General features: G+C 36.5%; 1 protein-coding gene across 1 annotated transcript; it reads right to left on the reverse strand.

Annotated features, from left to right (window-relative positions):
• Positions 1 to 79: 79 nt before the first annotated feature.
• On the reverse strand, positions 80 to 24,402 carry LOC124164136 (serine/threonine-protein kinase Pink1, mitochondrial). Its single transcript, XM_046541326.1, has 9 exons — positions 23,798 to 24,402; positions 23,565 to 23,706; positions 23,136 to 23,361; positions 21,692 to 21,871; positions 19,526 to 19,648; positions 15,975 to 16,146; positions 11,890 to 12,138; positions 1,403 to 1,495; positions 80 to 1,048 (listed from the first exon to the last, which is right to left on the reverse strand). The coding sequence occupies exons 1-9, from the start codon at positions 24,194 to 24,196 to the stop codon at positions 758 to 760; spliced, it is 1,875 nt and encodes a 624-aa protein (XP_046397282.1). The 5' UTR covers positions 24,197 to 24,402; the 3' UTR covers positions 80 to 757.
• Between the last annotated feature and the right edge of the window lie 1,002 nt (positions 24,403 to 25,404).

The following is a 25,404-nucleotide window of genomic DNA, read 5'->3' on the forward strand; positions in this document are numbered from 1 at the left end:
TTTATTATTAGTTTACACAAAGGGATTCATTGTGAGAAAATATGGCCAAAGGTAGGCTGCATCGGAATAAAACATAGAATAAATATAACCCCTTTATTAATTGAAGCACTACATGCTTTTTCCCAAATTAGATCACACAGGGTTAGAAAAAGACTAAGTCAATTATAGGAACTCAGGAAGTGTAGACCTATAGAGGTGCAGAGCAAAAATTATCTCAGTCAAAGCAAGAATTAAATTTATTCATCCATCCTTCAGAATTTTTTTAGAAGTAATAAAATAGTTCTCTAAGAGCTTGAGAAATTTTTAAGTACAGCATGAGATCAGATGTCACCACATTTTACAAGACACAACTTATTTTTATCTGGCAAAATTTTCCAATTCGAAGGAACAATACTACTGACAAGGTATCATTTATATCAGAGACAATGTAATACCAGAGTTGAGCCAAATGTACGCATAGAAAAATATAGGCAAAATATTCAATCCTATTCATGAATTTTAAGCATTGCAATAATCAAAGATGCTAAGAAGTGCCATCATAAAATCATAAATGTGATACGTAGAAAAATGTGGACCTTGTTCTATATCTTAATCGAAACAATTTCAAGAAGATCAATGACTAGTAAATCAATATAATGAGGCCATCTTAGCCTGAAAAGAAGCTTCTTCAACAAATTTAGTAATAATGAAACAATGCAAGCCCATGTGAAAATAACCAAAACCTAACATATTTACATTGAAATTAAGGATCAGTCTTTTAAGGACTCAGGGCGGAAATGGGGATACTCTTCAGCAAAGAACATGAATCCCTATCCAAGGCAACCAAACGGGAAATTGCACTTGAACTACAAGTAGCTGGAATACTGTCATCTGGTCTGTGTCGCCTCATCCACGTCACCGCTTCACGAACTTTTCTCAAGTGAACCCTGGCTAAGAATGATGAAATAAGCTGGTACTCAGGAAATGTACGGCGTTGAGAATAAGACCCTACAGGAAGCCCTCTCTCACACACCAATTTTGATGTAAGGAAAAGAAGCCACTGAAGGACCTAAAACAGAGAATTTCATAATGAACATTTCTTACTATAATTTTTGTAGGTATTTAGTAAATGGAATCTTATATTCAGCACATAACTTTGCCTTAGTCTTGAAACTGAAGCCAATGATGAAAACAATTGACTATGTGACCAGATATTTCAAAATTTACTGATTCCTTCTTACATCATCTATTAACTTTGGATAGGAACTTATGAGAAATAAGATTTCACTTCATCACATTCTACACATGATTTCAAAATGTGTGGTTTTAATGAATGATTTTTAATAACAGAAGACAGGATAGCATTTTTGGCAAGTTAGACAACTAATTTGCTGAAAGAACTCGAAAAGAGGAAGCTACATACCTCATTACTGGATGGGATGTTTTCTTCCATCCAGGACTTGGGTGCCCAAAGAAACAGCTGACAGACATTGGCAGCCATATCTGCAGTCATACGCTATATAGGTGTAAAATAATACCAAAAAATTATGTCAAAACTGTGCAACAGATATTAAATCTAACAAACCAATCCATCCAAAAATTTAGTAAACAAAACTATACAGATTCAACTGAACTGAAATCTATCTTGATGATTAATACAGGATTTACGTTGGCAAATTTTCAACCAAGATTTAAAAACAAGAAAGTAAAAATACAATCCAGGAGCAAAACTCAAAATACCTCCATAAAAAGCATTTGCCAAGAAATCCTAGCACCCTTCATCAATTCTCATAGAAGTGAAAATTAATACTCAGCAATGACAAAATTCTCTCATCTTATATACAGTGGAACCTCGTTAAAGCGAGTACGGGCTATAGCGACACCCCCGCTATAACGAGAGATAGCCGATGCACCGTCAATTGACCCTATAATAAGCGTGTTAAAAAATTCGTTTTTACGAGACCCTTTCGGTGTTGGCTCGCCATAGCGAGGGTTTCACCGCCGGAAGACTTTCATCAAGACTCCTTAACCTCGGTAATTGCTAGCGATCTGTTAGAAATGAAGTTAATGGAGTGCTCAGTCTCAAATTTATGTGGTAAACTGTCGTTCGATAAATATAATGATTGACGAAACAATGCTTTGCATCATTTTTATTCAGTGCGGCGCTTATAAATTGTTTGAATAGTTAGTCGTTATTTGAGTAAGAAAATTTAGTGATGCAAAAAAACATCGCCTTTCGTCTGGATTTATGCTTACGTTTATCGGATAGATGTTTATCTGTCGCCGCACCACTCCTGTTCCTGTATATCTGTTCGCAACAGGTATATTGGCTATTATTTGCTCCACCTCCGGTAAAGCGACAATTCGCTATAGCGAGTGTTTATCAGTGCACCGTGGGGTGTCGTTATATCGAGGTTGCACTGTATAAGCTTCCACATAAAAATAAATTACTAAACTTCATATGAACTTATTCATTTACAACTTATATGTAATTTTCATCAAAGCAAAAATAACTAGGTACATATATTAACTACTATTGATGAGATATCTTGTAATGAATACATGGTCACTTAATTTGTGCTTCTGCATAGACATAAGAGTTCAAATGAATTGAAAACTATTCCCCAAATAAAAAGCTACGTAGTACCTCATAAAAAAGTACTATATAGTGCCTTATAAAAAATCTAATAGTAAAAAAAACACCATATGACTCAAGCTAACTATTTTTGAAGAACAAATGAATGACAAAAAATATTATAGATGGAGTACCTTAAATGAAAAATAAAGGTGTTTAATGAAAATTCTTACGACCCAATCCAAAAGACCATGGGCATTTCCATACAACTGATGCTCTGCTCATCACAACATTTTAATAAGGCATGAACCAAATCAAAATAAAATCATAAATCAACCTGATTCAGATATAAATTAGAAAACCCAAGTGTTCCATGAGCTTTACGATGTAAGTTGAGCAAATTCCTCAATCTTGCTTAATTCACCTTAAAAACCTTTCCTATAGCAATGATAAACAATTCTTATTAATTAACATCAAATCATCATATTTAACATCATCCATTCCCTCTACTCTGTAGGCCTCGGATGTGAACCCTTCGATGCTTGCAGCAAAACTGTTGCACTGAAAGACACGGTACCCTCAGCTGTGCTTCTACTTCTTGCTTATTATGGAAAGAATTACAGTAAAACTTTGATTTTACGCAGTTGGAGGGACCGAAATATGGGCACTGTGTAAAATCAAAGTGTGTAAAATCAAAAGTTGGTATTGAGGAGAAGTATAGTTTTCAGGATAACTCTTGCTCATTATTTTTAGAATGCTTAGTCATACACTTGTACGCTTCTGATTTAAGCCAGAAACGGAACCAGAAAAAGTCTCATAGTGTGAGGTTTTATGGTAAAAGAGCATGAAATCCTTTTCAATCGCATCAGATATATGTTTCCCAGATTCAATTACTCATTTGGAGGCAAGAAAAGAAGCATAATAATCTTATTTACTCACAAGCAACACCACAGATGGCATGTTACCTTAAGAGAAACAACATTGCATTCCTGAACAATGTTTCCCATGGCTATATTGCTAGAATTTCTGGCACTAAGATTACTTCTAATACCCGGGAGAAATTTCGGAATGGTGATACTAAATGCTCGCAGAGAAGCTAATTTTCGAAAATATTTTCAATTAAAATTAGTTTTCAGGAAATCTGTTTAACTACCTGCAGACAAACAAAGATTGGAAATTGAAGAAATGAGGTATCTGAGGATAGTCACCCAAATTAACCCCATAGAGTATGTGCACATTTTTGGGAAGTGATCTTAAAAAAGAATTTACACCTCAATTAGGCTAAATTCCGAGTCTGAGAATAGAGAGGTACTTTTTAAGCGAGATATTAATTATTAAAATTTGCAAAATTAATGATGCGCTGAAACACCAGTCGGCCATATTCTCAAGGCTGTGACGTCATTTTGTTCGACGTGTTCTCAGGCATTCCTTGTTCTTTAGGGTGAGCCCCTCTACAGCGTATACTGAGTTTGGAAAGAAGCCATGGAATGCCCTATGAACTAGATTTAAATAGTGTACATGCCATCATCTACATCTTTAAATTCATTTGTTTCTCGGTTACGCTGACGACAAGACTCCATCAACTACCTCGAACTACCTAATCGTATTTCTTACTCCTCGGTTCTCGCATTTGCGTTCGTTTGCAGATTTATAGTGACATTAAAATTAAGAGACACTTAAACAGTGATGATCCTTGAAAATAGTACGACTTAATTCGTGAAAACTGGGTCACTAATTAGTAACTAACTTAGTAACTGTACCCGTACTACTAACTAAAAAACGGAAAATTAATTTTCGATAAAAAGTGATAGTTTGGGTATTCAAAATGTTTGTAATTTAATTCCAAACACAGTGATGGTAATATTTTCTAAATCGAATGTGAAATAAGCTCATTATTACGTATCACAAGTCGGGACTACTTTTTGGAAATGCACCGAGCGCAGGGATTCCTCGCTTAATGGATAGCATAACCGGTCATAACAAGACACTTGTACCTTGAAAACCAATAAACTTATGCTGTGAAGAAATATAAAATGAACCAATTATTAAATTGTGCTAACAAATGCTTCGAGAAGCATATTGAAACCGAATGAATGAAAAGTAATCGTCTGATCTAACTATCAAACATTTGGTTTCCATCATTCATCTGGACCAAGTTTTCAATAACCAATTTTTAGACATACCTCACAAATGCTATTCATACACCTCAACCAAGCAAATGTACATCTGACTGACATATCTATGTTAGCGAACTGAAAATAACTTGTAGAAACATTGAGATAATCAGAACTCTGCTTTTGAATACAGTGGAACTTGGTTAGTACGTTTCTGAAGGGACCACGAAAAATGAACGCACTAACCAGGAAAACGTACTAACGAGGAAAGTAAATAATAGCAGTCGGGGTTATTGCAATCAGTGAAAAAGTCGTCATAATTACAATTACTATCGGTAGTTCTCATAGGATCGCCTTCCTGAACTCTTTTCACATTTAAAATCAAGAAAATGAGCGCTACCATGAAAAACAATACGATGTGAATAAAAATCGCAATTTTTCATGGACATCCCGGAGACGATTTCATGATTACGGCGTCTATCTCCCGTGATTTATCCTATATACATTTACAGAACGAGGACGAGTGAAGCTCAGACAAGCGAAGACAAGTCATTTTTCTTTCTCACAGCGTACTCGGAGAATATAACAACAACCCGGAGTAAGTCAACTGGTTTTTTAAACATCATAAAAATTGGGCAAAATTATATTGACTTTCAAATTACGGCAACAGCCGTAGACATTCGCTTCTGGAATGATACCATTTCGATTGTAAAATCGATCGATATATCGACTGATGACACGCAAGATTATTAGATTACTACGTAATTACAAGAAAATTTTATATTAAACAGTTAAAATTTACTTTCAAAATTTCTCTAATGTCGTCTGCTTTCGTTCCGAGATCAAGTATTTTTAAGCTAAGCCTAAGCTTAGCCTAAGGCTAAGCTTCGCGTGGAGATTCAGAGGATCGTCTGCTCCCGCAACAGTAGTCAAGTAAATACGCACGACGTCGAGTTTATGGAGCAGTACTGCTTTAGATAATGTGGGAATTGTCTAATACCGTTAAGACTCATTTCTTCATCATGATAACTCGTGCAATAGCAACAATTGCCCACTCACGAACTTTGTGCGCAGCAGTGGGCACTCCCAAGCGCTCCAAAGGCAACAGAAGGTGAGGAGCTCGGGGTGGGGAAAATTGGGGCTTCTTATTGGCTGTAGTTTTTCATAGTCAGACATTCCCGAAAAACGGCCGCATTTTATTTTTCATCACGTCACAAGAATTCAGAAATGCATTTGGATAAATTACGGTAGAAGAAAGAGATGTGGAATGAATGGAAGAATGTTAATGGCTAATAATAATAAATTAAATCATGAATTCAGACGTTTGCGACCCTTAAGAAGACACTAGAGAACGAATTGCGGGTTGCGTCACGGCAAGCAATTGAGCGTACTAACCAGGAAAGCGCAATTTTTTCAAACGTACTAACCAAATTCTTTTACCTGTATTTTGTTCGGATGGTACCGGGACCGAGGGAAATCGCCGTACTAAGGAGGAAAACGTACTAAGGAGGAACGTACTAACCAAGTTCCACTGTACATTAATTCTACGAAAGAACAAATACGTCGACTACAAGTGCTTTTTTTTAAGAAATTAAGATCAGATTACTGCTTAAACTGGACCAAAATGTAACTTCAGTTATTTGTACTTACGTTTAAAACCTTAAATAGCCCAGAAGAAGAAGAACCCAGCTCAGTAATGGCAATTTAATAATTAACTATGGATATTCATGCAGTCACCACGGGCCATAACTGAACATGAAAAATTATTTTTCGCGAGTCAGTAGGTTAAATAATAATAGAATAGAAAATAGTTAAATAGATAAATTAAATTATGATCGGTATTTGAAATGACAATAATACAAATATCGATAGTTATCTATCTACCGGCACTTTTACTTCCGTAAACCTTCGAATCGTGCTAACAAACTTTTGGCCAATTACCTACTGTAAACAATCTTACTTAATTCACTTATGTTAGACCTAATTTCCGATGAGGTTTTTCGTCCATTTCTCTTTATTATGAATGTGACAAGACAACAAAAAAAGCTCCAGTTCAACATTAAAACTTCGTGCCGAGGCATGTAGGTATAGTCCAACATAATCAGCACGGTCAATCATTGAAGCATCCACCTTCGGGATATTATTTGAAGAAACCCTCACGAAACCTGATTCCACGATAAGCACTTAAACGTATTTCCCATTACACAGATCAGATCCACCAACTTTTTCCAATGCACACGTAGTTTATTGAATCATAAACACGATCATAACACGATAAACACCTTGCACGCTGATGAGATAGACCAGAATGACGTCACATACCGAGGAGCCAATAGATGAGCGTTTTCGTCTGCCTAATATCGTTGCGAAAACAATGCATATTAAATAGTAATTATTAAACAAACTAAGCAACAATTAATGCTGTTAATCGAAAGTAATGATATTTACGATACAATTTATCGAATAAACTGCATTTCAGTCGTATTCCTCCCGAGTGCACATACTCTATTATCAGGGAGCAAAATTTTGCTAATACATCACAAAGGCTTTATACCCTGTGGGCCTGGTTTCAAGTCCTGGCAGTAGCAGAAACTTACCAGAGATGGTCTATCCCTACTTGAGTGTAATGTGGAGGGCACTTCCAGGGCACCACTCTGTCCTGCAAATAGGTCCCATTCGAGCTTATCATTACAACTTGGCTAACGCCAACATAGGGTTCCTATCCCACCAGCCCTTACTTCATGGCGCTAATGACCCCAGCTGTCGGTTACCTCCTTCCAAATAGTATACCATAGATAACACGGAGCACACAGGACCAGGGATATTCCGAAATTTAGATTTTTCCGGTGTTTAGATCACTTTTTTTTAAAGTGAGCTATTTAAATAACCGCGCAACTACCGTCATGCCGCCGGTGATGAATAAAAAAATGATTAATTGTCCGGAACAATTTTCCCTCCTTATAATTTTTACGCATTAAAAAAGCATTTTACCATGAAATTTTAGCATTAGTAGAATGAATCTACCGGGAATAGCTTCTCTGTCGGCATTTTTCTGCGAATTCAGCGCCAGGACCTTCGACTTACAAGCCGTGTGACTCATCTTCACGTAATTTTTTTGCTTCCCCATATCTGATAACAACACCGGACACTTTTGGTATTTCGATTTAATGGCGCTAAGCCATTCCTAAGTTGAAAGGGACTGCCTTATCACTCATGTCTTGAATTTGACTTCAATGATTACATGACGATTGACGACGCGAGTTATTCTCTGAGGGCATTAACTCCCGTTCCGTTAAAAATGAACACTTGCCACGTAGCAGAGTTAAGCTTATAGTTATTCAAGTTCCAGTCATGTTTCATTTAAACCCACTCACAATGAGATACAAGTTGAGTCAGTTCTGATAAGTGCGCCACGCAAGCAACTTTCCCTCGCCTCCATTCGTCCCGCAGATGTGGGGTTAGCCCGCGGAATGAGACAACGCATGCTGCTTTTACCATCGTGTTGAATCACCATCGACTTACGTCCATACTAGAAGTACGTCTATCTTTTTTGGATCACCTTGGAAGCCAAAATTTTGGCACGGGAGGATTTTTTACGGCTCATTTCGCCGTTATATTTCGCGGGGGCGACGGAAAACATAGCGTTGGCAAAATTCTAGAAAACCTTCCATTAGGGATGGATATTACGTAGTTCATAATTCCAGATTAATGACCATCTACTGTTATTACAATAAATATATAATAAACAGCGCCCATCAATAAGTTGAATAATAAACGAAAGATGATAACACAGGCCAACAAAAAAAATATTTTTTTTGGTGCCGGGAATTTTTGAGCTGATATTAACAATATGTGTGGTTCTGAATCCAAATATGATATCGGTTTTTATGTAACAGCTCTACTTTTTTAGATACGGTGCATTTTATGATTAGATTCTTTTAAATATTTGATATATTTCAGAAAATATTTTTCAAATTTAAATCAATCTATAAATAAACTAATTCATAACCACTCTGCAGTTTTTACTTAGAAAATCACCTTTATACCTTAGAGAAAGGGGTTGGGGAGGATTTGGCGTGTTTGAAGAAGGGGGAGACAGGTGCACAGAGTGGAGACAGAGGGAAAAGATATAACTAAGGGAAGTGGGAAACCCACGGTGGAAAAGGACCCTAGTCATAGCTGTAGAATAACGACACGTGGAAAGAATCACAGAAAAGTGGAGAAGAGTAAAAAAGGGGGGATAGGGTAAAAATAGAGCGTGTCTTTGAAAATGAAGAGGCGGGAGTAAGTAATGGGTGAGGGGATTTCCGAAAACAAATGTTCCAATTCTCAAAGTTTTTGTAAAGCAACCTCTAAAAATGAGCTCAATTCGAAGAAGCTGTGTAAATCATTGTGATGAGTTTTGTTACATTTGTGGGGAAAATACTTTAAAATAAAATAGGAAAACATTACAGACTTTGTGAAACGTGCATACCTGAGATATTTTGGTGTTCAGCTTGGTGACCAAGGTAAAAAGTGGGAACCACATGTTATGTGTAAAACATGTACAGAACATCAGCGGTAGTGGACTACAGGAAAAAGGAAAAGTTTAAAGTTTGGTGTGACAATGGTTTGGAGAGAACCTACAAACCATATTGATGACTGTTATTTTTGCATGGTAAATGTTTCGGGAATTAATTAAGTGGAAATGTCCAGACTTGCCTTCAGCTAGACGCCCGGTACCCAATTCAGAAGAAATCCCGATCCTAATATTTCAGACATTACCAGTTTTATGTGAGGATATGAGCTATGTGAACATATTCCTGGTTCAATTGACGACAGTGACAATGACTACGAGGTAGTATCAGCAAATCCTTCACTATTTAATCAAGATGAACTAAGTGACCTTGTTAGAGAAATGAACTTATCGAAGGAAGCATCTGAACTACTAGCTTCTAGGATGCATGAAAAGAATTTAATGGAACAAGATACAAAAATTAATGTTTATCGCACAAGGGAAAAGGATCTGCTACCCTTCTTTACTCAAGAAGACAACCTTACATTTTGTGTAGACGTTAAAGGTCTTCTGAAAGGAATGGGACTACCGAAATATGAAGCTAGTGATTCGCGTTTGTTCATTGATGCGTAGATGCTAAGCGTAGTTTAAAATGTGTTCTTCACAATATTAACAAGTTTGGCTCAATACCAGTCGCCCATTCAACAGAAATTAAAGAAGAATATGATACAATAGTGTTGGAAGATAAAATGCCAGGGACATCGCTAGGTGATTCGTGTAGATTTAAAAATGGTGAACTTTCTTCTTGGGAAGCAATTTAGCAACACAAAATATCCTTGTTTCTTGTGCCTCTGTCCTAGCAGGGACAGACAAACCACTGGATTAAGAAGGAGTGGTCAAAGAGAGAAAACTTAATTGTTAAGTAAAAACACATGTAATTGCTGAGTCTTTAGTTGAACGTAGAAAAATCACCTTACCACCCCTTCATGTTAAACTAGGCCTAATGCAGCAATTTGTAAAGGCTCTTGACAAGGATGGACCATGCTTCGGCTACATAAGAATAAAATTGCCGCAGATAAGTATAGAAAAACTTAAAGCTGGTATTTTTGATGGGCCACAAATCAGACAACTTACAAAGGATCCTGCTTTTGTCAAGTCAATGAATGGGATTGAAAAAAACAGTTGGCTTTCATTTGTAATAAAACATTTTCTGGGAAATCACAAAGGAGAGAATTATCTCGAGTAGGTAAACAATATGCTCACTAACTTTTAATCACTTGGATGTAATATGAGCATAAAAGTTCACTACCTACACAGTCACTTAGACTGTTTTCCTGAAAATTTAGGCGACACAAGTGATAAACAAGGTGAAAGATTTCACCAGGAAATCAAAACAATGGAAGATCGCTACCAAGGAAGATGGGATAACGATATGATGGCAGATTACTGCTGGTGCTTAAAACGAGTCTGTTCTAACAAAGTGCACGCAAGAAAATTGCGCGAAAGAAGCTTCCTAAGTGTTGAGTGACGTTTTTACGTCTTTTTTTTCTTTAAAGTGTTTTATTTCAGTAAAAACATGTTACTATTTGTATTCAATCGTATTGTAAAATTATTGTTATTGTAGGGGTTATAACATTCCTATAAATTAATCAAGTCTTTATATTATGTGGGTTTTATCATTTATGTAATTATCCCATATTATCATTTTGAACTTTTTTTTACGTAAGTAACAACATATCTGTATCTTGAAAACTAGAGCTGATAGGAAAAAACTGATATCATATTTGGATTCAGCACCCCAATTATACTTGAAATCAGCTTTAAAATCTCCGGCACCAAAACCACTGTTGACCTGTGTAATGTTTATATCTCCAGCGATCATCCGTCTTAATCAAAAGTAGTTCCGCATACACGGCGATTGCCGTATACTTTAGGTTTCGATATCCTTCTACGGCAAATTTTAACTAAGAGCAATATTCGCGTTCGTAAAGGAGCCTGAAATATTACTGAGAGGGCGTAAGGGGAAGCAATAATTAGATTCGCGATGTTTTAAGTTTCACGCTCAACAGCGTGACGTCATTTCAACCGTTCCTGTATTCATTTTTGCAACTCATTGAGACGAATAAATAACCTAACTTCATATCGCTCCAGTCGGGATTTTCAAAACAAGTCGAAAGACAACTGCGTAAAATCAAGATTAGCGGCCTCTTTGGGGCTGGGGTTATGCTGCGCAAAATCGAAAAACTGCGTAAAATCAAGAAAAGATGTAAAATCGAAGTTTCACCATTGCAATTCCTATGCTTTCCGGCCGGACTTGAGTGTCACTGCATAAAATCGAGACTTGATGTAAAATCGAAGTGCGTAAAATCGAAGTTTTACTGAATCTGTAAACGCAAAACACGTTTTTTCCTCAATAATTCATTCTAGAGGGACATTTTCTATGTTTTGGGCTCAAGCACAGACTTAGTTGTAGGAAGTTTTCTTAAGTAGAAAGGTTTGTTACAGGAAGTTTATTTGCCTGCATAGTCCATTGGATGGGTCTGGAACCGGGCCAATAACTTCGAAATAGGAAGGGTTCCTTAAAATTTCACTGCATGGAGGTTCGTTTTTATGGAGGTTTTACTGTAATTATATTTAATTTCAAAGACTAAGCACAGCTTTAATTAACAATAATGACTGCAAACAAGTAAATTGCACAAAAGAGCAATTCCAGAGGCTTATAATACCTTTGAGGGATCGCGGTGCAGAAGGTTTCTAATGAGGGCACAAATGATGCTTGGTACAGTAGATGGCAATTCAGGAAGTTCATCCTCCTTGTATGTGGAGCTTCGCAGTAAGGGACGTTGCCCATCACCTCCTCTCAGGTAGAATGGGTTGATAGAACCAAAAAGTTCATGTGCAACAGTTCCAACAGCCCATGCATCTGATTTTTCATAGTTAATGGTTGTAAATGGACCAGGTACAGCATTGGCAACCTGCAAATACACAAAATGAGGTTAGTGCAGTAGAAGTCCTTTATATGTAACAAGTGCAAACGTTAAAAAAAGTAGAAAATTTGGCTTATTTACATATTTCCATTCGTCCAGAAGTAAATGTATCAATATTTAAATGTTAATTTAAGAAATAATGAATACAGTGGAACTTGGTTAGTACGTTCCTCCTTAGTACGTTTTCCTCCTTAGTACGGCGATTTCCCTCGGTCCCGGTACCATCCGAACAAAATACAGGTAAAAGAATTTGGTTAGTACGTTTGAAAAAATTGCGCTTTCCTGGTTAGTACGCTCAATTGCTTGCCGTGACGCAACCCGCAATTCGTTCTCTAGTGTCTTCTTAAGGGTCGCAAACGTCTGAATTCATGATTTAATTTATTATTATTAGCCATTAACATTCTTCCATTCATTCCACATCTCTTTCTTCTACCGTAATTTATCCAAATGCATTTCTGAATTCTTGTGACGTGATGAAAAATAAAATGCGGCCGTTTTTCGGGAATGTCTGACTATGAAAAACTACAGCCAATAAGAAGCCCCAATTTTCCCCACCCCGAGCTCCTCACCTTCTGTTGCCTTTGGAGCGCTTGGGAGTGCCCACTGCTGCGCACAAAGTTCGTGAGTGGGCAATTGTTGCTATTGCACGAGTTATCATGATGAAGAAATGAGTCTTAACGGTATTAGACAATTCCCACATTATCTAAAGCAGTACTGCTCCATAAACTCGACGTCGTGCGTATTTACTTGACTACTGTTGCGGGAGCAGACGATCCTCTGAATCTCCACGCGAAGCTTAGCCTTAGGCTAAGCTTAGGCTTAGCTTAAAAATACTTGATCTCGGAACGAAAGCAGACGACATTAGAGAAATTTTGAAAGTAAATTTTAACTGTTTAATATAAAATTTTCTTGTAATTACGTAGTAATCTAATAATCTTGCGTGTCATCAGTCGATATATCGATCGATTTTACAATCGAAATGGTATCATTCCAGAAGCGAATGTCTACGGCAGTTGCCGTAATTTGAAAGTCAATATAATTTTGCCCAATTTTTATGATGTTTAAAAAACCAGTTGACTTACTCCGGGTTGTTGTTATATTCTCCGAGTACGCTGTGAGAAAGAAAAATGACTTGTCTTCGCTTGTCTGAGCTTCACTCGTCCTCGTTCTGTAAATATATATAAATCACGGGAGATAGACGCCGTAATCATGAAATCGTCTCCGGGATGTCCATGAAAAATTGCGATTTTTATTCAGAAAAGGGTTTGTTTTTCATGGTAGTGCTCATTTTCTTGATTTTAAATGTGAAAAGAGTTCAGGTAGGCGATCCTATGAGAACTACCGATAGTAATTGTAATTATGACGACTTTTCCACAGATTGCAATAACTCGGACTGCTATTATTTACTTTCCTCGTTAGTACGTTTTCCTGGTTAGTACGTTCATTTTTCGTGGTCCCTTCAGAAACGTACTAACCAAGTTCCACTGTATAGCCATTGTATTGTCAATCAAAAATGTCCTTATTAATCAGTTATAACAACACCAAAACATAATATTCTATTTACATATGCACTGACATTTTTGGTCTATCAATAATCAATCAGAAATGCATTAAAATCCTGCTTTTAAATTAAAATTTTGAGAAAAAGTAGAAAAGTAGGTTAATCAAAACTCATACTCTAGTCAATTATAACAAATCACACAATTATTTTAGTACATTATATCAAGAACAGTGATAAGCACGGAAGAAGAGTACAACGTAGCTTGTCATCAGGCTTTCTGTCTGAAAATAGTTGATGGAGTACCATGATAAGAGCTTTTGAATCATTTAGGAACACACCATTGGTAACCTATCACAACTATCTGCACCCTAATTATGTAACTGTGAGAAGGGTGAGGGCGATGTCGTTGCCAGGGGCAACGCGATTCCCACGACGGAAGGTGATAGCAGCGATTATGAAACCGTGATCGCTCTCTTTATCACGCTGCCAGCGTCATCGGCCTATCACGTTCGAAACCCATGGTGATAAGCATATGCTGACATAAAAACGAGCACTAAATGCATATATTAGGAAAAAATTATTGTTTATTTAATTTAAAAATGCCCCATAATCGATTATAAACCAATGAAATCCTTAATTATTTCTACTGGAGTGCTCTCTTGACATTATTAGTTGTCCACGTTGTTCAATTGTTATATGCGCACGGTAGTGAATTCTATTGAGCTGCTTTATTTCCACACAACAACTTGGAAAGTACTGCTAATTGAAGTACATCCGTGATTCAAACGTCAATTACTTTATATCGAAGTTTAATTATCAACATTTGCCAAGTACGTTCTCCAACATATCAACATCGTTAAACTCAACTGATTTGGGCGTTACTTGTTGGGACGATGAAATGTTCATGATGAAACAAAACTCAGAACTATTCCACAAACTTTTATTTTAACAGTCAGGTTAGTCTTGATAATGACGGTATAAACGTCGAAACTAGTAGACTGTTAAAATAAAAGTTTGTGGAATAGTACTGAGTTTTGTTTCACCATGAACATCGTTAAACTCCTTTTCGATTTTTTAATCATCATAAATCAACTATTAACTACTTACATTCAAATCGCTAGCGCGATTACACTTCCATTATCATTTCAAAATTAATTAGTTTCAATCCAAGATCACGACTTTTTGGCCATTCTCTACGATATGGTAAATATAATAACTGCAGCATCTCCCGGCGAGCATAATGGATTACGTTATCACGCATTGAAAAGTAATACAACACTTTCCCCATAACTTTACCATAATACGAGTACTTTATCATAATATTATCTATTGGCGAAGCGAAGTACTTAGCTTTGAACTGCATCCAACTGCTTTTATGTTTTCGTTGTTTGTTATTGTTATTTCAAAGACTCCGCAGACGACGCATTCTCGGACAAAGATGTGTCGAAGGATTTCATTGGCTCTTCAGATTTCTCAATGATACCAACCTCACGCGCTCGTACCTATATGATACGCGCGATGACGGTGGCTTACATGATCGCGCGATACAGCGGAACGTGATAGGAGAACGTGATGGTCATCTATCGCCGTCGTCGCTGTCACATTTACATAATTGAGGTGCTGAACTACTGCCAATCAGAGGCAAGTTCAATGGTAAGTTGCAGTCTGAAAAATTATTAATCGCACAAAGTGAACATTTACAGAGCAGTCGCAGACAAGGTTATTTCCATGGAATAATCTTATAAATGAAAAATTAAAATATAAAGTGGCACAAATGCATTCTAATATAACATCTGTAAAATCTCAAGTCAACTCGTATTGTAGATTATCTCGAATAGGTAATCCTCGAAGACTCGTCATATTAAACAACTAAAAGAGAACTTGAAGGAATGTAGTCACTTCATGTAAAACCAAATTCTAGTTACTAAATATTGGGAACAGGAGCAGACACCTACATAGCATATTTTCAGCCTCCATTGATTCCACCATAAAAATCATCCCATCCAATCATCCCATATGAACATTTCGTCATAATTTTTCAAAAAGTCTTGATGTCTCAGGAAAAAATTGGTTGCAATTTTGAAAAATTATAACCCCAAAACAAAGAGTAGCAGTGCTGCCTAATTTTCAGCGCAGTCATTCAAAACCAATTAGGATGTTATGATAAAAATTAGAAATACATAACGGTCTAATTGTAAGCAAATATTGTCTGACCCTATCCAACGGCAAAGGAGGCATTTATTGACATCATGCCACAAGATTAATATGACATATATCCACACAAATAATCATTCCTATAGGTAAAGCATGGAATATAACTGACCTCTGGCGCCATCAAGGCAGCATTTCCTCCTTTATCAGTGTCTGGAGTATGGTAAGGAAGTCTTAAGCCAAGCTTTCTGTCTGCTAAGCAGCAACCAAAATCTGATACTACTAATATTGGCCAATCCTCTCCTTCAGAGAGATCAATTAGCAGGTTATCAGATTTCAAGTCCCTAGATAAAAAATGAAATGAATATAGAATAAGATTAGTAAATAATGACACATTAACCTGTAGATTTATGTGAGAGATTTTATAATTTAGGTAATAAATGACAGTTATTCATTACATCACAGAATTTACCAATTAACATGAGTTAATAATTGGGGGCAGTTGCAAGTATACTAAGCTACAACATAACATAGCCCACCACAACGTCCACAGCATTAACCCAACACCTATGCTGGCAGCAATAGCTGAAAGTGCTTATCAGACTTCTTTTTTACCCAAGACCACTCCACCTGGCTAAAAGCATGGATGCATGAAATGGAACCAAGATGTTAACTGCTTCATCATTCCAACATAATACCAAATCACAAAAATGTAATCTGGCATGACAGCATATTGTTAAAAACTCGCAGTATTGCCAGAAAATGTTTTGCCACTATAATATCAAAATTAAATATGACTTGGCTCCTGGGTCTCATGTGTGCTTATTCCAGAAAAATTTTATTCTGAGATAAGCATAAAATAAAAATAGTAATATTTTATTGCCCTAGAGATCAGAAATACACAACTAGATATGATATGTATAGTATGCACATTAATGTAAGGCATGTCAATAAGGAAAACATAATTATTCATGGACTATATCATATTTTGAAAGAGTCACTCAATAACTCATACACTGAGTAGAGAAATTAGACTACTTTTAAATTTTACAACAGAATGTTTATTTAAACACATTTGGAAGTTTGTTAAAGAGATGGAGCCCCATAGCTAGTTTTTAAGTTTGTGCATAGGGTGCATGAATACCATATCACCTGATAGCGAAACAGGGGCCGTATTCTGTAACTCCAAACCGATCGGTGCGGCACCGAATCGTCGGGTGTGACGTCACACCGACTCCCGGCAAGCAGTGGTGCGATTCTGTACGAACCCGATCAGTGTGGCACCGATATGAGGACAGGAGATCGTCGGTAGCCGTACCGACAGCAAAAAGGTGTCGGTATGGCCACCGACTAGTGGGTTTCATGAACTCCCCGGTGCGCATTGTATGTTTTATTTTGTTTTTACCTCATCACCGAGTAAATAATGAGGTTTTCTGCAATGTTATCTTTTTCTGCCCCTTCGAATATGCCTCTATAATTCACTGTGTCATCATCTATATTGATTACCTCGACAGAAATATAAGATATTGGTTAATAAACATGAGGTTTGCCGCCATATAATGATTTTCTCTCATTTATGTTACCACTTTCACTTGCTTGTAATAGGATTTATTTCACTCTATCTTCATTTATTTGCTCCTTTGACATAAAAAAGATATTTTGATTAAATATGAGTTTTGCCGCAGTGTTATCACTTTATCTCACTCTGAATAGGCAACTATTATTTCTCTCAATCATCATTTGGCGTTTCTCTCGACATAGAAATAAGATCTTTTTATTTAAATATGAAGTTTGCCGCAAGGGTATCAGTTTCTTTCATTTGTAATAGGCAACTATATTTCATTTTATCGTCAGCCATAGATTCACTTACGATAAAAGAAGATATTTGTTAATAAGTATGAGGTTTGCCGCTATATTATCAATTTCTCTCACTTGGAATGCACTTATACATGAAATATGTAATAGTATATGAAAAATAAATGGAACTTATACATATGTATTTCACCCGATCACAATTTCTTTACTTCCTCCTGATTACACTTCTTTTAATTACACCCAGCTCCATATTTTTAAAACAATTTCCTTACTTGTTCATCTAATATAACATTTACATTTGCTTTTGAATCCTACGTTCACGTTCCATGGTATGTGATTTTCGTCTGCTACGATGCGAATGGCATAACCTTTCATTGATAACATTCAGACGGAACTTACTTAATGGCAACTATATTACCAAATCATGAATAAATAGCAATATACGGAACTAATATATAAAAAAAGAAGCTACGATCTCAAGGATAGTTTCAATAATTCATTCCAGCAACAACAATCTCCATTACATACAAACTATATTGTGACGTTGTAATATTGTTTCCTTCGATTCCTTAGGTACAGCAGTACTACCACACATTAGATAAGCATTGTTAATAACTTATCCAATAAAGATTATCTTAAGCTAACAATAAGTCGTAATTTCTGCAAATAAAAAGATTTAAAACGACGACAACAAACTGTGCCAATGAGTCTTCACTTGTTTATACCCTTCTTGCATTGGTGGAGACACGTTAGATGACTTCTAACTTCGGATATATTCGGATTTTCCCTGTTTGGGAAGGAGGGGCAACCGTACCGACTGGTTTGAAACCGACGACCTTACAGAATCGCTGAAAGAGCCGTCGTCGGTATGGAAACCGTTGTCGGTACGGAATGATGTCCAGTCGGTGGGCATGAAAGGGAAACCGATTGGTGCCATACTGACGAAACACAGAATACGGCCCCAGAGCAGAGTCAAGAGTAAAATCTTTGATGTGACCTTTGATAAATAGAATGGAATACATAAAGTAGACACAGGATAAGGGCAGGATTTTAAGTGTTTCCCAGCCAGCTTGATAATTCTTTCTTTATTTTTAAATAATTTTGGGCAGAAGGAGAAAATTCCCAGATAAGCAAACAGTAGTTTACATGGGTATAAAAAAGGCTATAGTACAGAGTAATAAGGATATCAGTGGTTCCTGTAGGATGAATAGCATGAATAAAGTAGTAAACAGAGCAAAGTTTACTTGCTTGAGTTCTAATATGAATATCCCAAGAAACAAAAGAGTCAACATGTATACGGTGCTTAACACAATCAACCTGGGGATTAAAAGTTCCCTGATATTAATAGAGATTTGTTATAATTTTTTGAATGAGGATTGTGTAACACTTGTGATTTATAAACGCTGACAACTGACTTGAGTTCATACACCATTTAATAAAATAATCATAGTTTGTCTGACAATTACACAACAAACAGAAGGAATAATAAAGTTGGTGTCTTCAGCATAGAGGATGGGTGTGACATTATTTGCAGAAAAAAATGCAATCAAGGAGGTCATTAATGTAAACCATATAGAGCAAAGGACCAAGATCAAGTGTCAAAGCCATCAATTTTTTGCCAGGAATAGCTCAGGAAGTAGGCAAAGGAAACAGAAAAATACAGGTCACTATTCTTCCAATTCTATCATAATCTGCCAGGAAAAAATTAGTGAACGAGCTCAATATAAATATTTATGAAATAGTATATAAGTGAATATAAAATTTTCATTTAGAAAAGATGATAATTCATAGGTAAAAATTGAAAACACGAAAGTAATCATACTGTCCATCTTGCATCTTGGAAATAATTCGAGTAAGAACACAGGGCACAAAGACTATTATTCAAACAAGAAAAGATACCAATCTGACCTGTGAGCAACTCCATGCAAATTTATATGAGCCACTCCCTCCAACAGCTGTGTCAGGAGAAGAAGAGATACTCTAGGAGTTAGTTCTCTGCCCTGAAGATATTCACTTAGGCTGCAATCATACCTTTAAAAAAGGTTACAATAAAGTTAGTATTTTTACAAAGTTTTTGAAGGATACTTATAATCCGTTATCAAGATATAAGTTTTGATTTTTTAGGCATTGACAGAAATTGACCTGACACAAAAAAAGGAAAATTATCAGGCTTTCAACATTATATAATATGGTGGAATCAGTTGCGATCAAACAGCATTTCACTCCCAAATTTCTTAAATGTAGTTCCACCTCACAGTTGCACTGTTTATTGTACTTTCTATCCTCATCCCTCCTAAACAGCCACAGTATAGATTGGAACTTTGCCTTGGAAAATCCAAAATGTGATATATTTGGAGATGAATCGTGTGAGGTCACAGCTGACCTTGCCATTCCAGTAAAGGGTTGATATAATTTTTGGAAATCCTTAGTCATTAGCATTTTTTTAGGCTTCAATGGTGTTTTTTCTCTTTAGAAGAGGTTTTTCATTCCAGTATTTCTAATTTCAGTTTCTTTAAGTGACAGTCTCTGAATCATTTTAAGAGGCCTCTTCACATCAGAAGCAACAAAGCTGATATTTGACCTAGCAGGGGAAAAGGACATGGGGATTGAAATTGCATTTACAGCTATTGGCTAGCAGATTTCCATCCTGTGGAATATAACTAGTTTTTGGGGTTCTACTTGATTTCAATCCTCTCTCAAATCAGCATAGAATAGTCACAGCTTTTGCTGCAAATCACTTTTACCTGATTTAAGGGGATTGAAATTGCATTTACAGCTATTGGCTAGCAGATTTCCATCCTGTGGAATATAACTAGTTTTTGGGGTTCTACTTGATTTCAATCCTCTCTCAAATCAGGATAGAATAGTCACAGCTTTTGCTGCAAATCACTTTTACCTGATTTAAGGGGATTGAAATTGCATTTACAGCTATTGGCTAGCAGATTTCCATCCTGTGGAATATAACTAGTTTTTGGGGTTCTACTTGATTTCAATCCTCTCTCAAATCAGCATAGAATAGTCACAGCTTTTGCTGCAAATCACTTTTACCTGATTTAAGCCCACCATTGGAGCAGGATTAAAAATTTGACTGCTATTGAGTAGCCCAAAATTGTATACATTTCACCACGCCAACACATTACACCATTTACAATAAAAGTGATACAGCACATTGATTAACATTATCTACTGCTGGCAGAAGGCTGAGACTAATCCCATAGTTGTGCTTCCCAATCAACAAGTTATGGAACACACGTGAGGTGTGAACTGGGCTACTTGGTATGCTTCAAACAGGCACAAGTGATTTCTACCCAAGCAATCCGAGAGGTAAGTGAAATCATGAAGAACCAGACACTACATTCAGGAAGCTAATTAATAGGCAAAGCATAACAATAGTTAGCTACTAAGAATTAGATTTTCAAAGCAGTCTTTCTCCCATATCTCTCCTTTTGATGGTCATACGTCAGCTTTATTACTTCAGACCTAAACTCACCACTAAGATGGCTGTCGACATAATACACTTAAACAAGAAGGAACACAATAAAGCTGCTTCAATTTACAAATTCACTCAAATGGCCAACAACTAGTATTTTTCTTGTCTGGCTATGAGTGAGGCATAACATATATAAGGGATATATTTTTTTTTACATCTGCTGCGATGAATGTAACTTATACATTTCATCAACAGGACAAAAATCAGTTGACATTCTCATCTACTAAGCTGGTTATCTGATTGTCTATTTCACACAGGTCATTTTAGCTCACAAAATGAAGAACAACGAAAGAGTTATGATGCAGCTTAAACAGAGAAAAAATACATGAATAGGTAAGTAGAGCAGGTTTATGAATGGGAGATGGAAAGAATGAATGATGAATTAGGAGCCCCCACTTCACATTTTCTAGTTTTATCCGACGACTCGTCTCAATACATCTTGTATCATCTCCAGGAAATATTACAAAATGTATTGAATTCCATTTCAACATTCAAAAGATTGAGCCTGAAAACACTCTATTTCATCAAAGCATACATTTAAGTGCCTAGTGTATAGATGTTAAAAAACTATTCATGTTCCATACCTCTTCATCAACAAAAATAGACTCATATTGCGGCCGGAACCATTTGGATTAATTCTTGCCGGTAGAGCATCTGGGTAGAGGGAAAATGAACCAGGGAGTTGAGGAACCCGGTCAGCAAATACATACTGCATATCAACCACATTAGGGTGAGGAGGAAGGGCTTTGGTTCTCTCCTGCAAACTGGAAGAAAAAATATAAACAGTAATACTAATTAATTGACATAACATTTACAAGTAATAGGGTCATGTATAGCTACATGTGAAATGGTGTCATGCCATTCTATAGATAAACCATCAAGTTAGCAAACAGAACTCTTTAATTATTAATGTATGTTTCAACAAACTGCCTTAAATTTTCAAATACTATACATATTTACGAGCATTGATGAGGGAAATTTTGCCCAGAAAACTTAATTATGTTCCATTAAAGAAATGAGTAATAGGTTAGTAAACAAATGTGCAACTGCATTAAAAAAAAGGAAAAATAACTCTCGTCAAGCTGCCCTTGGATTCCAGTAGCCTCAGTGACACCCGCATAGGAAAATGCCTTAGGTAGAGTATTTGCAAACCTGAGTTACAAGGGTAAAAATCTAAAGGCCTGGTAACACGGTACATTAACACGTACAAGTTAATGTATGTTTGCGTGAATGATTTTGGTGGACCGGAACATGTATGAATGCATGAACCACATTAGAATAGGTTCTATTTTCTGTTCATGCATTCGCACAAGTTGGGTGGTTACACATTGCATTTTGGCGTTCATTCTCGCGTTCATACATTTAGACATTTACCCGTACGTGTTAATGTATCATGTAACCAGGCCTTAAGACTCATGAGCTTGACCCAAGGAGTATATATCCCCATCAGCCGCACAGGGGTATTGTTCCAGTAAGTATATTGGTGTATTACATGAATGTTTCCCCAACATTTCATACTAATTACTTCAGTTGGATTAAATTTAAGTTTTGATATTCACTATCAATAATGCATAGGTAATACAAGGGTTGTGCCAAAATTTTCAGCTTTCAAAATAAGGGCCAGCATGATTCCGTGGGGTTTTGTTCCTCTAACAAACGAATATATGTTCACTTCTTTTGCAACCTGGAAATATTTTTCATCCATGTATCTCTAAGTGTTATCCCATTTTTGAGTGCAGGGTAAAATTAACCATAATAAACAGCACAACTGGTAAGTATTGCAACATCAATAGAACAAGTTAGCTTTGTTTGTACTGGATTCCCTAAAAGGCCATTGATGGCAACTGAGCACTTGAGGTCTACACAATCCAGGGAAGGATAAATGGCTGTTGAGTTTTCTAAAAAGCAATTTTCCATTTTGCCACAAAGAGTCGCACAAAGTTAATAGTTCAAGGGCAATTTTCACAAGGAGACTTGTTGGCATTCCAGTGACTACATCGTAGAAGCGAAACTAAGCTACTTTCTCACCTCTTCTCCCATCCAGAAAGTTCTTCACTGGAAATATGGAATTGTGCTGGAACTGTTTCCCTGTGCATTGCTCGCAATATTGATAAAGCATTCGATTCAGCATCATAGTTAAACATCATCTTGACAGCAAGAGGGAAAGTTGACAATGGGTCGCTAAGATTGATAGATGGTCCATTTTGCAAATCGTTCGCCGTTTCCTGGTGTGAAGTTGGAGTGCCACCGGAATCTGAAATTATAAATGCATATGGTATACCAAAAGGGTTCCGTAAGAGATTGAAAACAAAACTAATTCTCTCAAATAGATAGATGAGCATGGATACTGGCGACTGATAATTAAATACGAAATATGTGTTGACTTTCAACAAGTAACGTGATATCGAGGACCAGTGTAAAAAAATGGTGTAAGATGTGACACGAGAGACTTTTTACCTTCCTTCCATCTCGCTGCATACACAACGGCGCTACACCCTTTTGCAATTGATGGTCCAAGCGTTAAATCTTTTAGTCCTATATCAACCTTGACGGAATCATCCAAGTCTCTAGTAGCCCATTTCAGTTTAGACACAGCCTCCTGTAAGCAAAGACGTCTTCAGTTATAAAAAAATAAGCTCGGTAAGAAAATCAAAAATAATAATTAACTCTCAAATAATATAAATGCATACCCGTATTTCCCAGCAAAGTCCTTCGAGTTCGTCATCCTTTGTTAAGATCCCAGTTCCTGAAGCAAGACTGACTCCAACTAGAGCGAAAAACGGACGAGAGTCGCCAAAAAACAATCGTTTAGTCGCTCGTTTACGCAGGTCGCCGGCTAATGAATTTGTCACACGATTAAGGATATTTTCAACAAATATTCTTCGAGCATGATAGTGAACTTGATAACCAAATGTTTGGAAAGCAGATCTTCCTAAAGTAGGCCTAAGGCTGGATTCTATCGCTTTAGCCTCGTGGGCATTGATTTTGACACAATCCACTACGGTTTTGATCGGCTCTTGGGGTTTGATAAATCTGTACAATAACCGACCATTCTGTATAAGTCGATGGGCAACTGCGCGGATCGACATTTCGCAATCTTGGGCATGGAGAGCCCACAAAGGGGCAAACTTTAATGCGGGAACCTTCACTTTGAAAATGATTGTTTCACTTCACCTGAGAATAAAACAGAAAAACGATGTATAATTAAATGACACGCACGACCTTCCTCAAATCCACATCGCAATAGCTTGCGCACTTTGATGTCAGCGATGTCACTACTTGATTAACATACGGACCATAAGGGGATACGCATGAGCAAAATTTAATTGGCATATCGGACTCTTACAATATATAATAACTGAATTTAATATGGTTAGTGTTTATGAGTTCAAAAGTACACAATGAATCATATTTGTTATTCGTACAACCGGATCAACAATGTAGTGCGCTTGATATCGCGCAATCGCTGAAAATAAACACGGTTTGGCGGGATTTCAAATTTATACTGAATGACGTAAGTATTTCGCCTTGCATTTCTCTGGAAAAGAAGGACTACCGCATAGTATTGCAGTAATTATTTAAGCCATTATAAAAATATATAAACGAAGCCATTATTAAAGTATATAAACGAAGCCATTTCTAAAATATATAAACAAAAAAAAACAATGAACATTGAAGTCATTTATTTGTCGTTTACAAAAAAGTTCTTGACATCAATCCCCAAACCAATGGCACTATTTTCGGCATTCTACCAGTTTAGGTAAGTTTGAGTGAATAACCCAGCCCATACCCTACACAGATTGTGTTTTTTTCACTTTTGCACGTAATTCCTTATTACCCTTTGATCTAACGGTTGCCCTCTCCTATCCCCAAGGAGGTTGGAATATCTATAGTAATATAAAATATGCTTACAACCTCCTTGACTATCCCCATTCATTTTTGTAAGTCTTCGGTAAGTAAGTATCATATCTATATTACAAGCTCCATCAAACCCTCAGTACTCCTAAGGAGTTAATGCCCATCATGCCAAGAACTTCCTCTTTTTTTAGAACCATCTCTTAAAATAATGTTTTCAAGCTTTCTTTTTATTTTCTTTTGCAGCATATCCCAGATATTTATTTACAGAATAAATGACAAACAAGGGTATATTTTTATTCTCATTTGAAATTCATTTAATCCATATGAATGTATTTCTTCAATAGGGAATAGCTCCTGATTAACATATGCTGCCTTTATGACAAAAACACTAGAGTTCAAATAAAATTGACACGTGGTAACAACTGCACAATGATTAAAG

This window comes from Ischnura elegans, chromosome 8, assembly GCF_921293095.1.
Source record: "Ischnura elegans chromosome 8, ioIscEleg1.1, whole genome shotgun sequence".
NCBI classification, from domain to species: domain Eukaryota; kingdom Metazoa; phylum Arthropoda; class Insecta; order Odonata; family Coenagrionidae; genus Ischnura; species Ischnura elegans.